At 39.4% G+C, this 17,310-nt stretch overlaps 1 protein-coding gene and 1 pseudogene across 1 annotated transcript in view; both read right to left on the bottom strand.

Annotated features, from left to right (window-relative positions):
- The window catches only part of LOC109064724 (A disintegrin and metalloproteinase with thrombospondin motifs 17-like), an 86,042-nt gene that overhangs the window by 57,834 nt on the left and 10,898 nt on the right, over nucleotides 1-17,310 (bottom strand). The window contains exons 3-5 of the mRNA XM_042761333.1: nucleotides 16,878-16,961; nucleotides 14,051-14,205; nucleotides 955-998 (exon numbers count right to left, since the gene is read on the bottom strand). Of these exons, the coding sequence (XP_042617267.1) occupies nucleotides 955-998; nucleotides 14,051-14,205; nucleotides 16,878-16,961 (283 nt within the window). The remainder of the gene's footprint in view (nucleotides 1-954; nucleotides 999-14,050; nucleotides 14,206-16,877; nucleotides 16,962-17,310) is intronic.
- On the bottom strand, nucleotides 14,435-14,618 carry LOC122145834 (annotated as a pseudogene).

Genomic DNA, 17,310 nt, shown 5'->3' with positions numbered 1-17,310 from the left:
GTTCATATTTAGTTACCTAAAAATATATTTAAAAAAGTACTAGAACCTAAATGTATGTTCCTAAAATAAATAAATCAATAATATATATATATATATATATATATATATATATATATATATATATATATATAATATATATATATATATATATATATATATGTGTATATATGTATATGTATATATGTATATATGTGTATGTATATATATATATATATATATATATATATATATATATATATATATATATATATATATATATATATATATATATATATATATAAAATACTTTTATACTAAAAGTATAAATACAACAGTATTCAGCTAAAATAATTTTAACTATTTCATGATTTTATTTCAAGACAATTTTGTGGATTTTTACATATTGCAAGAAATATTGCGTTTTAAGGTATGCATGTTAACGTCTAGGTCATATTTACATCAAAAATGATTAGACATTTTGCATAAAAAAAATAGAACCTAAAATGTTTAAAAAAAATGTAAAAATAAATTGCATTAATAAAGTAATTTTAACCCTAAAATTATGTTCATAATATATATATAGAACAAACTGGTTGTATAAAATGGACCGGAAGATCTTTAACATATAATCTAGATTATTTTTACATGATTTAAAGAAAATATAAGTGTTGCTTAAGCTTGTTGACATGACTGTAGCATGATCTGGGTGGTTATTAGGGTGTTGGGTGTAGGGGTGTAAGGTTGGTGCTAAAATCACTTTAACACATGTCCTCTTGTGGCTTGACAAGACTTTTAGATATTTCAAGGATTTATAATACAACTTTGTGGCTTTTTGCAGACTGCAAGACATATTCCAAATTCCGTTTTATTTTTTAGATATTTGTTTGTGGTTATACATTCCCATGAAGTAACTAAAAGAAGAATTCACAAGAAAAAAAAGAAAGAAAAAAAAAACAGTAGTTCAGCTAGACTTACCAACTGTGTCACAAGGCTCATCTTTGTGGACGCAAAAGTCTGTTCTAGAGAGAGAAAACAAGACAAGAGAGAAACGGAGACAGATGTTAGATAAGAGGAAAGAAAATCACAAATGTTTCTCCAACACAGTAATGAGATTAAAAAGAGAGCAAATGGAGACGTCCTTCTCAGATTTTTCTCCTATTAATCTCACATTTGTCTCCGACAGAGTTTCAGAGATCTCAACAATATCTCAAACTGTGCTCAGACACCAAATTCTGCAGTCCGAGATCTTACTATGAACTTAAACTTTTCTCATCATTTCTTCCATGAACAAATAAATCTATGCTATTTATATTCACTTTATAACTCTATACTCTTTCTGTATGCTGATTAATCCCTTATTTTTGTCTTTTATTTCTCCTAAGACACTTGATATCTGAGACTAGGTTGGCACATAAAAGAAACAGCTGAGATGTTCATTGAACACTCATTCACTTGTGCATTATTTATTTATCAGAGAAATAAACTAACCAGTTTCAACACAACAAAAGCAAACATTAAAGGCAAAGCAGCAAATAATCTCTAGTAAACAGGGAATGAAAAGCGGATATATGATATCTTGAGAAGCTTCAATATATCTGTGACACAAAAGGCTCCTTCTGAAAATGTTTTGTTTTGTTGTGTTTGGATGCCTGTTGCCTGAACCTGACCTCTGATAGTTAAATAGTGCATTGTGGGAAAACCACAGAGCTGTTGCTGTTACTGTGCACTCCTGTCCCCTCAAGTGGCGTTCCTCCATCAGTTTAAACAGTAACACTTCAAAACAACAGTAAATTAATCACATCCTGCTCATTTCCTGTCCGACTCTTGTTTACATGAGGATTGAACCAGCCACAATGCTCAAGAGAAGTTACAACAACCAGACAAGAGTGGCATGAACTCAATATGACAGCGATGGCAGTAGAGCGTTTCTGTGACTTCTAATGCATAAAACCACTAACAAGCATTCAAGATTGACACTCAAACACACACTAGGGGGAAATCGCACAATGCCTGTCATGAAGATGCCTGGGTTATATTTGACCCAAAAACCAAAAGACATTTTCCATTAGGAAATTTTTCTTTAGAATAAAAAAATATATTTCACTCCAAAAACTGATTTTTTTTTCTTTGGCAGGGCTGAACTCTGGGGAGGCAGTGGCCGCAGCCTCAGAGCCTGTAATTTGACTTTACCAAAACCATTTTTGAGCTTAAACAATGACTAACAGCGTCTATGGTTATACGATCTCGGATCAATTTGATCAATTTGTAGACATTTTTAATGAGACATTTGTGTGATTAAAAGGATGAGTAGTAGTTAATAGTCTCTTACTGGCCTGTTTTGACAAGCTCTCCATAAAACAAACAAAATAAGCCCTTGCAAATTATTAATAATTATTTTAAAGATGCATAGGCCAATTATACAGACACTTCATTTTTAATGGTATTTTATTATTTTGATTGCATTTAATATATTATGCATTCAAGAAAGTGTTTTCATTGGGTTTGTAAAATCTGTTTATATGCATGCATTGGTATGAGTTTTGACCAGCAGTGTGCACCACCAGTGCTTGGTGTTTCAAGCGCTTTGAAACAGTGAATCATTTTGCAAAGCAATTGGTTAAATTGATTCAAAGCTTCGAAATGGTTCTTTCTACCATCACTAGGGGGCAGAACTGAAAGCAGAGACGTCAAGTCGGACACTTTCTGCTCCCGGTAGTGATGCTCTCATGGTGATTGCATACTCTATCACAGATGAATAACATGCATTATTTGTCAAATACTTGTTTTTTTGATAAACGTGACTCAATATAACATTGCAACTACAATAAAAAAAAGCTTTTGCTGTTCTAAAAACACAGATTTGTGAGCAGTATTGGAATTGAAGATGTTAAAAATTCACGTCATTGTTGTCATGTGGTGAATCTGGCCAATCTGGTGAAACAGCTGTGTAGTCTTCAGCACTCCTGCAGTCGCTCTGAAAAATCTGCCCCAGCTGCGGAGACACGCAATCACGCTTTGATGCCACATGTAACAGTGTCGTGGCGTCAGTTCAAGTCAGACAAAATTTCGAACCGGCATGCACTGTTTCAAGTCAGCCGCAAATCAAATTTTTTTTACGAAATTGGTAATTTAATCCATATATATATATATATATATATATATATATATATATATATATATATATATATATATATATATATATATATAATAATAGTCACAACTTGGTTGTTAAATGCACATGAAGAATAAGATGATGATTCAGAACCAGACAAACCAAACAGAAACAAGAGGATCTTAAATACACAGGGCAAGCAATGTTAATTAAAAAAGAACAAGAAAACAGAAAAACAAAAACTAAATAAAAGTTAATTAATGAAGCACACCTGAACAGAATGACACCAACTCAGAAACCATGACAACTAAAGATTGGTAGGAACAAGGAAACTGAGTAGAAACAAACTAAAAGTCCCTGGAAATTTAAATGAAACATGACTAATAATTTGTTACATATATTTATACACATACACACAAATCATCTTATTCTCAAAAATGGTCTTATGAGTGTATCACACAATATCCTTTTTCGGATTCTCTGGATTTTATTTGGCTAATCAGGATATCAGAAAGTATAAGAGTTTGGCTCCTACAGCAGGGTTAACATGAGTGTGCTGAGAATTATTTTAGAGCCCTATGGAACAAACATAGAATGTCTAAAGGCCAGGGTTGGGTGTGAAATGGCAAACAGATGCTTTAGAAGAGGCCGTTTTCCCACGCACCCATCTGATGACTGAGCAGGGTGCCGACAGCTTCACGTCAGCATCTGGGAATGCATCAATGTGAAGTTATACGACACCTTTATCAGGACTCGTGGAGAAGTGCAGACAGACAGAAGAGGGTAGAGAGAGACACAGAGAAACATAAAGAGACTAATGCAAACACCAAACAACACTAGATGTCTGGATATCGTCTAGACTTGCTTGCATTCACCCCCCACTTCCCGACTGGCCTGAATTCAAACAGATTCGTCCCCACATTATAAGCAGAAAGCACATCTCCTCCCCACCACCAAAGGAAATCCATCCGACACCCAAGAAGATCTAAGAGACTTTGTATTTCTGCTTTCTCAGGGTTGCACCAAGTACTAACATGCAAACTAGGCAAGCTGCTTGCTAAAACACAATTAAACAAGCCGTTGCACGGGGTCAATGTCAGTTCAAGCAGAAGGCACCTCTGAATCCCTCAATTAGCAGCTGACATTGTGGATTGAAAAGCATTTCTGAGTCTAGAGCAACCTTGTCCAATGCCTTCAAATCTGCAAACAACAAAGAGTTAAAGATGTCTGCTGTAATTCCTCTTGTAATTGTCTTTGGCAGGGCTGAACTCTGGGGAGGCAGTGGCCGCAGCCTCAGAGCCTGTAATTTGACTTTACCAAAACCATTTTTTGAGCTTAAACAATGACTAACAGGTGAGGAGGAGAGACAGACAATCAGATACTTCTGCTGTGGTTTTAAACACTGAATTGTTAACAAATTACAAGCAGGGATTGTGGTATCCTGTGTTGGGGAGTAACTCGGTAAAAGCAGCAACATCACAGACTTCACTACATTACTCAACTCTTGCCGCAACAAATCTTCTCATACTACATTTACATTTATGCATTTGGCAAACGCTTTTATCCAAAGCAACTTGCAATGCATTCAAGGTACACGGTTACATTTGATCAATTCTAAATTTCTAGTTTAATTAGTTGTATTTAGTGTTTATTTATTTCTTCAGTAATTGATTGTCTTAGAATATATACATATATGTAATAGCTAATTTCACACATGAAACATTAAATTGCATTAAAACGGCCTGGTATTGGTATTTACACATATTGCTATTATTCACACATCAGCACCAAATGTTGAAATTCTTTGATGTCATTTACCAGAAATTACCTTTAAACAGCATAGCAGTTGTCGTTAACTAAAACGAAGACTATTGAAAATCCCTTTTTTACTATATAATACAGTAGAAATGAAAGTAAATATAAACATAAGATGAACATTTTAAACCTAAAACACTAGATCTATGTATATCGGAAACTAACTGAAAAAAGTTGAAGTTGAAGCATTAAAAATTACCAAAACTGCAATTAAAATAAATGAAAGCTAATCAGAAATGTGTGTACACACACACTGTATATACACTAATAAATAAAACAAACTAAAATTAAAATGAAAGTACAAAAATAAAAAGCTAATTCAAAACATTACTAAAATAACACTGTTATTAACACTGTTCTTCTTCTTCTTGTTCGTCCATCACAGTTGATGATGACCATGGCACGTTTTGTCATTTTATTGGGTTTTGATGAGTGCGCAGATGGCTGAAGAGGCCAATCCGAGCCCGGAATTCCCTGTGGCACACTGGACAGGTCAGGGAAGATGTAGAGCTCTGAGGTACAGCCACATGTCCTTCCTTAGTAGATTTGCGCTGCTGCCTCTTCAAGATAGCACAGGAGCTTCTCCTGCTCTCACAGAGGACTGCACCGTCCTGGACTTTTCTTCTCCATGCAGGTCGGTCCTGTGCTAGGGATTCCCAGCTTTTCAGATCGAGTCCAAAGCTCTTCAAGGAAGCTTTAAGGGTATGTTTTGGAAGTCTCACGTAGGGCATTCTGGTCACGTGCCCAGTCCATCTAAGCTGTTCCTTCGCAAGCATGGTGTAGATGCTAGGGATATTTGCCTTGCTGAGGACTTCCGTGTCAGGGATTTTGTCTTGCCACTTGATCCTCAGCAGTTTCCTCAGACAGCTCAGGTGGATATGATTCAATTTTTTGGCATGGCGCTGGTAGACTGTCCAGGCTTCGCACCCATACAGAAGAGTTGGTAAGACAACGGCCCGGTAGACCTTCAGTTTTGTCTCCTGCTTGATGCCAGTCCTTTCCCATACCGAGTCACGTAGACGTCCAAAGGCTGCGCTGGCCTTGACAATCCTGATGTTAACTTCATCATCTATGTGCACAGCACGAGACAGTGTACTACCAAGGTAAGTAAACCTGTCAACGGCTGAAAGCTTTTGCCCATTCACAAAGATGGTTGGCTCAGTGTAGGGTTTCCCAGGAGCAGGTTGGTATAGGACTTCAGTCTTCTTTGTGCTGATTGTTAAGCCGAAGTTATTGCAAGCTGAGGAGAGGTGGTCCATACTGTCCTGTAGATCTTTATTTGAGCCAGCAACCAGAGCACAGTCATCAGCAAACAAAAGTTCTCGAACAGTGACTTCCTCCACTCTAGTTTTGGCTTGCATCCTGCGCAGATTGAATAGCCCACCGTCAAAACGATAGATGAAGTTAATCCCAGTGTTGTAATTCTGGAATGAGTCTTGCAGCATGGCAGAGAAAACCATGCTGAAGAGCGTTGGCGCTAAAACGCAGCCTTGCTTCACCCCGTTTGTAATTGGGAACGGATCAGAGAGTTCTTGCTGATCTCTGACGCTGGCCGTCATGCCATCATGGAGATTGCGCACAATACCAATGAACTTGTCTGGACACCCATACTTAGCCATGATTTTCCATAGGCCCTCCCGGCTGACTGTGTCGAATGCTTTTGTTAGATCAACGAAAGCCATATATAGATCAACATTTTGTTCTTGGCATTTCTCCTGTAACTGCCGAGCAGTAAATACCATGTCAGTGGTTCCGCGGTCTTTTTCTGAAACCACACTGACTCTCAGGTAGCAGACCCTGGTCTCGATGGACAATTAGGCGGTTCAGAAGAATTCTTGCCAAGATTTTGCCAGCGACTGATAGTATGGAGATGCCTCTATGGTTGTCGCAGTCCTGCCGTTTGCCTTTCCTTTTATATAGATTGATTATAATAGTATCCTTAAACTCCTTGGGAACGGCTTCTAATTTCCACATAGCCTGGAAGACGTCGGTCAGTTTCTCGACTAAGCGAGGCCCTCCAGCCTTGTAAATTTCTGCTGGAATGGCATCGGACCCTGGAGCTTTGCCTGATGAGAGAAGTGTTATGGCTTTGCTGATTTCCTCAATGGATGGTAGAAAAGCCAATGACTGGTTTATTTCAACTTGAGGCAATCTCGCAATTGCCTCCTCATTTATGCATGATGGCCCATGATGGGTTTGACCCACCTTTCAAGTATTTTGTCCTTCTCCGTAAGGAGTGTTGTTCCATCTAAGTTCACAAGAGCTGAAGTTCCTGAGTGTTGCGGACCATAGACCTGCTTGAGTGCATTATAGAGGCACTTGGTGTTGTTACTGCCAGCGTAGGATTGAATCTCCACAGCTTTTGCGCACAGCCAGGCATCTTGCATGACTCTGAGTCTCTGCTGAACAATCCTTCGAATGTTGAGAAAGGCAACTTTCTTTAAACTTGAGCTGCTGTCATTCAGATATGCTTTATGCAGGCGATGTTTTTCGTCAAGGAGTACTCGGATTTCTGCATCGTTCTCATCAAACCAATCTTGATGTGTACGTAATGGAACACCAAGTGATTCAAGGGCTGTAGAATGCAGCACGGTCTTGAGAGCAGTCCAGTCTGCCTCAACGTCTGTATGCTCGAAGCTTAGAGACTCCAGGTGATGGTCTAAAGCCTCAACAAATGCCAGCCTGGTGTGTTCCTGTTGTAGGCGAGTGATGTTAAGACGCTTGACACATCTTTGTCCTTGTGGGCGTCTGCTAGGCTTAATCCAAATGTTAAGTTTGGAAATAATGAGACGATGGTCAGTCCAACATTCAGCACCACACATAGCCTTAGTCACCCTGACATCGTGCCGGTCACTCCTCCTCACGATGACGTAGTCAATCAAGTGCCAGTGGTGTGAACGAGGATGCATCCATGAAGTCTTCTTACGCTTTGGTAGTTGGAATATCGTGTTGGTGATGAGTAGGTCAAATTCAGAGCATGTTTGCAGCAGTAGAAGACCGTTGCTGTTACATTTTCCAATACCATGTGCACCTATGACTCCATTCCATGATTGATGGTCACTACCAACTCTGGCGTTGAAATCACCCAGTATCAGAAGTTTATCGGAGCTGGCTGTAGCAGCAATAATGACTTCCAAGTCATTATAAAACTTGATTTTGATCTCGTCAGAGTTGGTCATGGTAGGGGCATAGGCACTGATGATGGTGGCCGCCTTTTTACCAAATAGGTGGAGCTGTAAGGTCATTAAACGGTCGTATTATCCCCTTGGGTTGGCTTGCCAGTTGGTTGACCAGGTGATTTTTTACTGCAAAACCAACACCAGCATCTCGTCTCTCCTCCTGGCCTCGTCCGCTCCAGAAGAATGTGTAACCTGCACCCACTTCAGTCACTTGTCCAATATCGCCCAGTCGGGTCTCACTTAGGGCAGCAATATCCACATTATATCTGGCTAGCTCTCTGCCCACGAGGGCGGTGCGTCTCTCAGGTCTTTTTGATCCAGATGTGTCCATCAAGGTGCGCACATTCCAGGCGCCAACAGTGAGTGGTATCACTTTGGTCTTTTTCATTTTGTTTGTTTTTCTTTCTGTTTTTCGACCGCAAGTACGGGATCCCGCCAGCTGCGGTAGGCTGGCCAGGATGTTTTTGAAGCAGACAATGTTTAGGGTACCTTTTCTAACCCTTTCCTCACTACGGAGGTGAGCAGTGTGATCCTGAATAGGGCTGCTCAGTCACTCAGGGTGCTGCCGGACTTCACTGCTGCTTCGGTCCAGTGAGGGAACGACCAATATCCTGAGCCGCCTGTGTGCAGGTTTGCGGCTACAGCTTCCAGCATATCCGTGCCTGCTGCTTCGTCGCTCACCCATCGCCACAGGACTTGGATGATGACGATGGTAAGAAAAAGTGCCATGACTTGCGCAGAAAACTTGGATTTAAGTGAGGGTGATTTGCGCAGCATTCACCCTCACTCTCTCGACCAGCCACATCTGTACCCAGTGGCAAGACATAGTCAAGACGACTGGAGATGGTCCTGGTTGCAGTAGACGGTCCAAAGACCCATTTAGGTGGAATTTCCTCCACCAAGGGCTCCACGCGCCCAAGCTCAGACAAGCTGAGTTTTCCAGGTTAGTTAACCGCCGCCCGGGGTTCGGCGTTAGCAGCTGCTGACTGTACCGACTCACCAGGGATGTTGAGCCTGGTGTGCGCCTACGGTAGCAGCTAGAGGGCAGGGCCAGATGTAACAAGCCTGAAGCACAACTAGCTGGTCAGACACTGAAAAAAGTTGAAGTTGAAGCATTAAAAATTACCAAAACTGCAATTAAAATAAATGAAAGCTAATCAGAAATGTGTGTACACACACACTGTATATACACTAATAAATAAAACTTAAACTAAAATTAAAATGAAAGTACAAAAATAAAAAGCTAATTCAAAACATTACTAAAATAACACTGTTATTAACACTGTTCTTCTTGAAAGCACAGCTTTGTTCACACAGCATTCAGTCAATCTCACACATGACCTCTTAATGGAATAAAAAGACAGGAAATGCTGTGTGATGCCTAATGTTATTAGCTTTTATTAGTAGTTTGTAGTGTATAAACTGAGCTTTCAAAAGAATAGCCTTTAAAGGGGTCATGATGCGATTTCAAGTTTTCCTTTCTCTTTGGAGTGTTACAGGCTCTTGGTGCATGAAGAAGATCTGTAAAATGGCAAAGACTAAGTCTCAAACCCAAAGAGATATTCTTTATAAAAGTTAAGACTCGTCCACGCCCCACTAAATCGCCTTGTTTAAACACACCCCCACATGTCTTCATCATGATGGATTGTGGATTGTGTTCATGCAAAGAAAGAAGGTGTAACCTTTGATTCTCGCAGTTGCCGCCTGCGCCATGTCGTGGAGACGCGGTTTCATTGTGAAAGCGAAAATACTTTTTGCCATTCCAAAAGAGGACACAACTAGAAATCAGTAGTTAAGTTGTATTTACAACACTGTTCCAGAACAGTTCAACCCAAATATACAGACATGAGCAACGCATTTTATGGAGGACTGTTTCCTGATCCTGGAAGAGAAGACTTCAGTGCCCGCTGTTCTGACTCACAGTCTGTAAGTAGGATTACATATGTAAAGGATTTGCCACTGATGATTCAAACGTGAGTTTTGAGCAGTGTAGAGCAGCGGTTCTCAATTCCTGTCCTTGCGCCCCCCTGTCGTTGCTCTGCACATTTTGTATGTCTCTCTTATCGCTTCAGACGTTTGTTCTATTCAAACGTAAGTGCCCTGCGAAGTGGACTTCACAGGATATTCCACCAGAATTCCAGTTCAAAGCAAACGTATATGTTCCAGTTAAAGTGCATTGAACTGTGTGAGGCATGAATTTAAATTGTATTTATTTACAGAGGTATATGATGTCACATTTGTGAATGAATGTTCCGAAGTGAGGTAAACTTCAACAGATTTCCCCTGCTCAGGAAGTAGGGAGCAATGAACACTGTGTAGGGACCATGTCAATGGGAACACAGTTTATGCACAGAGCTCACTTCTAACGAGCTAATTATATGAATTAGGTGTGTTAACAAAGAGAGAAATGCAAAATATGCAGATTTGGGGGGGCGCGAGGACTGGTTTTGAGAACCGCTGGTGAAGAGTAGAGGTTGTTGTTTGTCGTTTCTCCAATAACAAACGCAGACATGGTTTTATGTTTACGCGGCGGGATGCAACATAATGCGTAAAAAAACAGTATAAATCATTATAATCTGTAATTATGTCCCCACTGGATGCAACAAATGGCTTGTTTGTAATAGGTTTTATTGTTTTTGTCTTGTCACACCAGTGTTCTGACTGGGACATGCATCAAAGTATGGTAAGGGGCGCAACATTTCCGTCACACGCTTGAGGTATTCGGCCAATCACATCGCACTGGATAGCTGACCAATCAGAGCCTCGCTTTTCAGACCGATGAGCTTTGTAAAAAAACACACGTTTCAGAAAGGCGGGGCATAGAGTAGGAACAATTATGTACAGTATATGGAAAATAATGTGTTTTTTGAACCTTAAACCGCATAAACACATTTCATTACACCAAATACACAAAATAATGTTCTTTTTAGCAACATCATATGACCCTTTTAAATTATGAGCAGGTTGTAGTTTGGGAAGCTATATTTTTAAAGTAGTTTCCCCAATGCTGGTGGGCAACAAATGACGAAGGAAAACATCAGAGAACTTTTGAGGTGGTTCAACGGGGGAAAAAAAATACAAAATTCAAATAGGCTTTTTGAATTAACAAAGACGTTGTTGTTTACTAAACGTCAGACAGCTAAGATCAATGTCTCTCGTTTGGAGCCTGCAGTCATCAAACGTTTTCACCATACGTGCTCTGCGACGTGTCACATTGGCTGTCCTTCTATTCCAAAGGGTTTTTGATGTGGGCTTCTGGTTTCCCTTCACAGCTTAAGTGAATGTGACACACAGCTGGGTGCTGAAGACAGATCCTGTTCAGCGACGAACGGCTGGGAAGGGATACAGTTAGGAGCACTGATTTCCATTAGCGCTGATGTGTGTGGAGGATGTGACCCACCACCATGTCCCAACTGTCGCAAAACTGTCCAAGTGAAAGCATCTCTGACCTCATTCTGAATAACTGGAGCTAATGCTGTGTTCCATTCGACTCAGAAAGTCAGAATTTCCAACTTCCTACTTGGAAAGGTGCAACAGAAAGTCAGACTTCCAATTTGGAAACTCGTGCGGAAATCTAGAGGTGCCAACATTACATAATAATCAGACCTGTTTAGTAAACGCTTGCAGAGACTGCCATGTAAAACATGCTAAATGATCATCTCTGTTGACTTTTATACATTACATACAGTAGAAACATTTAACCTTTGCAATTTGGTTGCTAAGATACGTCTTTAAATTAAATCTAAAACCTGCAATTATAAAGGAGCGTTGCTGTTTGTTATCGAGTTTAGCAGTCTGGACCATATCAGGGTAACATTTTCTGCTCACCAAGGCTGCATTTGTTTGATTAACAATACAGTAAAACAGTAATATTGTGAAATAATATTACAATTTAAACAGTTTCCCATTTGAATATATTTTAAAATGCGATTTATTTCTGTATAAGCTGAATTTTCAGCATCATTACTGCGGTCTTCAGTGTCACATGATGCTTCAGAAATCATTCTAATATGCTGATTTGATGCTCAAGAAACTGGTTATTATCAACATTGAAAACATTTTTCTTTGATGAATATAAAATTCTAAAGAACAGCAATTATTTGAAATAGAAATCTTTTAGCATTATTAATGTCTTTACTGTCACGTTTGATAAATATAAGTTAATTTCTTAAAAATAAATCTTACTAACCTGAAACTTTTGAACGGTAGTGTAGATTCAAATCTGAATTGTGAATCTACATCCTGTTTGCTACCTCAATTCTAATTTAATTAAAATTCAAGCATTCTATATTTATTTTAAATTAGGAGTGACAATCACATTTATTATTCACTGCAGACAATCACTGTAAATTACCGTTCTGTAGGGTGCAGACAGTAGTGTTTGATGTAATGCTAATCATAATATCATTTTGACTTCTCGCAGCTGTAAACTACAAACATTCATGTAACACTACTTTACAGTACACTATATGGGTACAGTGATGCCGTCCCTGGTGCTGGGACTCTACATGAAACAGGTTTTTAAAAGCATAGATCAGTCAGTAATGATTCTATGACGGATCTCAGCGAAGGCCTGATTGTGTTCATGATGATTTTCAGCTCTCAGAAGAAAGTGAAAAGTGTGGTGTGAATGTGGCCATGGAAGCATTAAGAAGATAATCTTTCTTCAGTCAGCAAGTGCAACAGGAACCCGGACAAGCCACTGACAGCTCAAACAAAGCTGTGAGAGGGGAAACCGAGGCACACCTTGTCAAGCCTTAATTTGCTTTGATGCATTCCCGCTGCCCCGAGCCATCTTGGCATGCAAGCTGAGACAGATGTTGCTCCCGTATGCCACATCCTTATAGAGAGCTGCTTTTGTACACCGGCGGAGATCATATTTAACCCAGTACAGCGGGAACAAAAGCCCTCTCTGTGTCCGCTGGCTCTCCCTGAGAGCTCCTCAGGCCTGGGATGACAGATAGTATCTGACAGGCTCACATGAGTTGTTTTCACAAAAGGATTTTCTTTTTCTTTACTTTTTTTGGATTCTGAAAATTACAGTACGCTAATAAACCCTAATTCTGTGCTGGGAATGCCGTGTCTTGGCTGCCGCTAGTAATCTGTTGTAGTGAAAATATGAAGACTGGGAGCAAACCTGTCTCACTGACAGAAGGATTATTAGGGTCTATCACAGCTCAGATACTGGGGGGTTCAAATTGTGTTGGCTCTCAATAAAAGGGATGAAAAAAGCTGTCTTAAGCAGCCAAGAGCTGAAAGGTACCGAACTTCAAAGGACGTGTGTGACAAAACGGAAAGTGAAAGACGTAAAACAGAGAGACGGCGATGGAGAATGAGAAGTGAAATGCAATAAAATCAGTGCACATGTGATGGACCATAACAGTATTTGGAAATAGAAGAACCATTTAATAATTGCATTAAAAGCAAGTGTCTGTATCTGTTTGTCTCAAATGCTGCATGCTCTTGTCTCTAAAGGCTGGAATACAAAACGTTAGGCATCATACACTTACCATCTTTGTAAACAGACATAGAGGAAACACTGGCCAACATACAGTACACTAAATGACTGAGGATCACACACTACCAGACTTTAAAGTCCATCTGATCACAACAAACTCAAGCAGAATCGTGTGCATTCTTGCTAAGAGATGCATGAAAAATGAAAACAATATGTGTTCTAAAATTCGGCTCAAAATATCAAATGTGTTTGATATCCTCCGACTGGATGGATTCATAGTCTGATGTGAAAAAAAAATCAGTCTGTGAGCATCGTACACTACGTGATTTTCTATGAAATCTGTCAGCTCAAAACTTGCATCGACTTATCCAATCTGTAAATCGGGGGAAAATTGGGGCAAAAGTCTAGTATTGAATATATATATATATATATTTTATAAGTGTAACATTTATATGTGTCCAATAATTTTTCTGGGGTGACTCTATGTCAAGCTTGATGGTTAAGTACCTGGTGACCAGCACTGCCACATCCACAGGAGGTGGGTCGTCTCTGCTCCCAGGTACGTGATTGTTTCTCAGGTATCGTGCACCGTATTCCTCATGCTGCCAGTGACAGAAGCTCTCCAGGGCTTTTTCTCCATGGTGGCCCACCTTCAGCTTTTCCTAAGAAACACACTGGACAATTAGAATCCGATTAACAGACTTTGGTGCAGCAAAACTCAAAAACTAAATTAGATACTTTCCACTTTATTTGAAAGAACATCTGTATTCTTCTGTGGTCTTTTTAACACAATCAGAGTATTACGTGTATCCAAGTATGGTGTCTCATACTCTGAATTTTTGCTCTGCATTTAACCCATCCGAGTGCACACACACACAGCAGTGAGGGTGGAAGAGAGCGCCTCATTTCCTTTACCAAAAATCCCTGCCGGTACTGAGACACAAACCCGCGACTTTTGGGTTACAAGGCTGACTCTCTAACCATTAGGCCATGACTGCCACTAAAAATTTACAACCAGCAATGATCGCACCTCGGATGAACCTCATAGGCTACGATATTGCCTCTGTGAAAGAATGCGAACATCAGTCAATTCACCTTTATGCAAGGATGGTCAAATGTAGTGCTCTGGTTGTCCACCAGAGGACACTGCGTTCAATGTCATTTTGTGTCACGGGCTGTTTCCGAAATCCCTATACACCTAAATAGAGCACTACTTGAGTGGACAGCCATTTGTAGTGGTGTCCGAAACCAAGGTGGAAGTTCTCGATTGCACTCATTCAATCCCACAATGCATTGCAAAAACAGGTGTACAAACTGTGAACACTCAACGGCTATAGAATACCCATAATGCACTGGGAGAGTCACATGCCGAATAAATTCCCACGTCTTCCCAGAAGATGGTGCCTGCAGCTGAATCGTCCATTCAGTTTACTAAGCACTCATCCACTGTGTGATATCGCGTAATACGACACAGGTATAAATTCACTGTAAATTGATTATTGAATTGTTGAACTAGGTTTTATACACAATTTCTGCAACAAAGTTCAAGATAAATCCTTTAATCTTCCTACTGAAGCTGCCAGTTTTTCCAGTTTAAAATGATTATTTAACAGCAAGCACTAACTATGCAAAAGCAGCAGTCCTTCCGTTGCACTCAGTGTCCAAATTCACTCACTCGTTTTCATTCACTCCTTCTAGTAAACTGTATTAGTGGCCTAATGTAGGGAATAGTGATTGAGGGTATTGGGGTGATTTTGTTTACAGCCATGATAGACTTCATTTCCAAAAAGCCACTGCCTGGACTTAGTTTCCTCTGCCTATATAAGCCTGTTTTTTTCTGCTATTGGTTGTGAAGTCTTAATATAGTGTCACACTGCTATCTTGAATCTTGTTTCATTGTCTGGTCGTGCTTTTTAAGCCCGATGGCCAGGGTTGCTCTGTTTTCCTGAGCTCTTACTATGCCAGTGTCTGGACTGATTTTGTGTATGACCTCATGCCTGTCTGACTACATTTGTGGATTTCTCCTTTTACACCATCAAACTTCTGCATTTGGATCCTAACCTTTGTCCTCCTTGCAGTCTTGTGACACACGTTGGTGAACTGCAGGATTTTTTTTTTCTTTTCTTTAAAACAGTAAGTCATAATGAATGGGCTGTGATTCTGTCTCACACAGCCTCATTTCCTTAAGCCTCAAATTAAATATGACATTGACTCCCAGGGACAAACAGTTTACACTACTAGTCAGTGGATTTTACTTTAAAGACCCTATAAAACTGATGAGAGCAGTACTGAAACAGTAAAAGCTGCACACAAATCAAATTAAAGAGCCTTTAGATGATGTGTTTACATGAATCATGCTTTGCTACTTGCTAGTCATTAGAGAGTGTTTTATTGGACCAAATGTTTGGCATAATATTGTTAAAAATCAGCATATTAGAATGATTTCTGAAGGATCATGTGACACAAGACCGGAGTAATGATGCTGAAAATTCAGCTTTATGTCACAGGAATAAATTACATTTTTAAATATTTTCAAATAGAAAGGAGTTATTTTAAATTATAATATTATTTCACAACATTGCTGTTTTTGTTGTATTTTTGATCAAATAAATGAAGCCCTGGTGAGCAGAAGAGACTTGAAAACATAAATTATTTTTTTTTACTGACCCCAGGCTTTTGAACAGTAGTGTATGTCTCTTCTTGAAAGATAAGCACTATTTTTGGTCCAATTATAAATGTGTATCTAATAAAAGTCTGTCAACTTTTATGAATAAATCAGCATGTATAGTTTAGCGTCAAAACTAACAGACTACAAGTCCTAAAACTCCATGGGGTCTTTAATTTCTTCATGAACTTCAAGTGGGACTTGTTGATTCATCGATCACACATTGAAATCAACATGGCTTTGAGAATTGCTGCTCTAATTCAGTTGTACTTGAAGACAGTTTGTTTCAAGCATCTAAATCCATCTCTTCTCTGATTTTATCTTCAAGATATCAGAGACTGTGAGTCCAAAGGCTCTGCCCTGAAGCATCACTACATATTCACACTAATGGCTATTCAGTGACGTCCTGACATGCATCATTTCAGACTTTAGAGGTGAGTACTCAAAAAACCTTCTGCCAGACTCTCCGGAGCCTTTGGAGAGAATGAAATCCAGCAATAAAATGAAGGGGAAAACCAAAAGTTAAAACACATACACACACATGCTGAGCGAGGATAACATCACAAGTCCTGAGGATAGGAATAAAACAGCAAGACAGCAGATAAATGACAGGTTGAGTCATGAAGAACATAGATCTGGATGTTGATCTAATGTTTGTACATCACTTACTGGACGGGTGTGCAGGAGAACCAACTTGGTGACCCGGATATAAAGCCTCACTCCCAAACTCTGGTGTTGAAACATGTTATACACCTACAGAGAGAGAATCAGATGAAAGAATTAGCTTATTGATCAACTATGTGATTTGATCTATTCAGAAAACACAAAAAACAAAACAGATATTCAGTTTTAAAAGCTGTTTTGCAGCTGACCAGTTTGACTTAAAAAGGGAAAAATGAGTATCAATAGTACGTTTCAGTAATTTAAGCAGATTTTTAGACAAAAGGGCAAGCTAAATCATCAAAGCGCATGTTATCAGCTGATGCTGATATGAAAATAGCCCAATATCAGCTGATTTATTTATTTTTTTGGCCTAGCTGGTATACTGAGCTATGTATTCAGTACCATTTCAAAGAAGTGAATAGAGAAAAATAAGAGCCAA

This window comes from Cyprinus carpio, chromosome A7, assembly GCF_018340385.1.
Source record: "Cyprinus carpio isolate SPL01 chromosome A7, ASM1834038v1, whole genome shotgun sequence".
NCBI classification, from domain to species: domain Eukaryota; kingdom Metazoa; phylum Chordata; class Actinopteri; order Cypriniformes; family Cyprinidae; genus Cyprinus; species Cyprinus carpio.
This window is presented reverse-complemented; position numbering and strand designations above follow the sequence as displayed.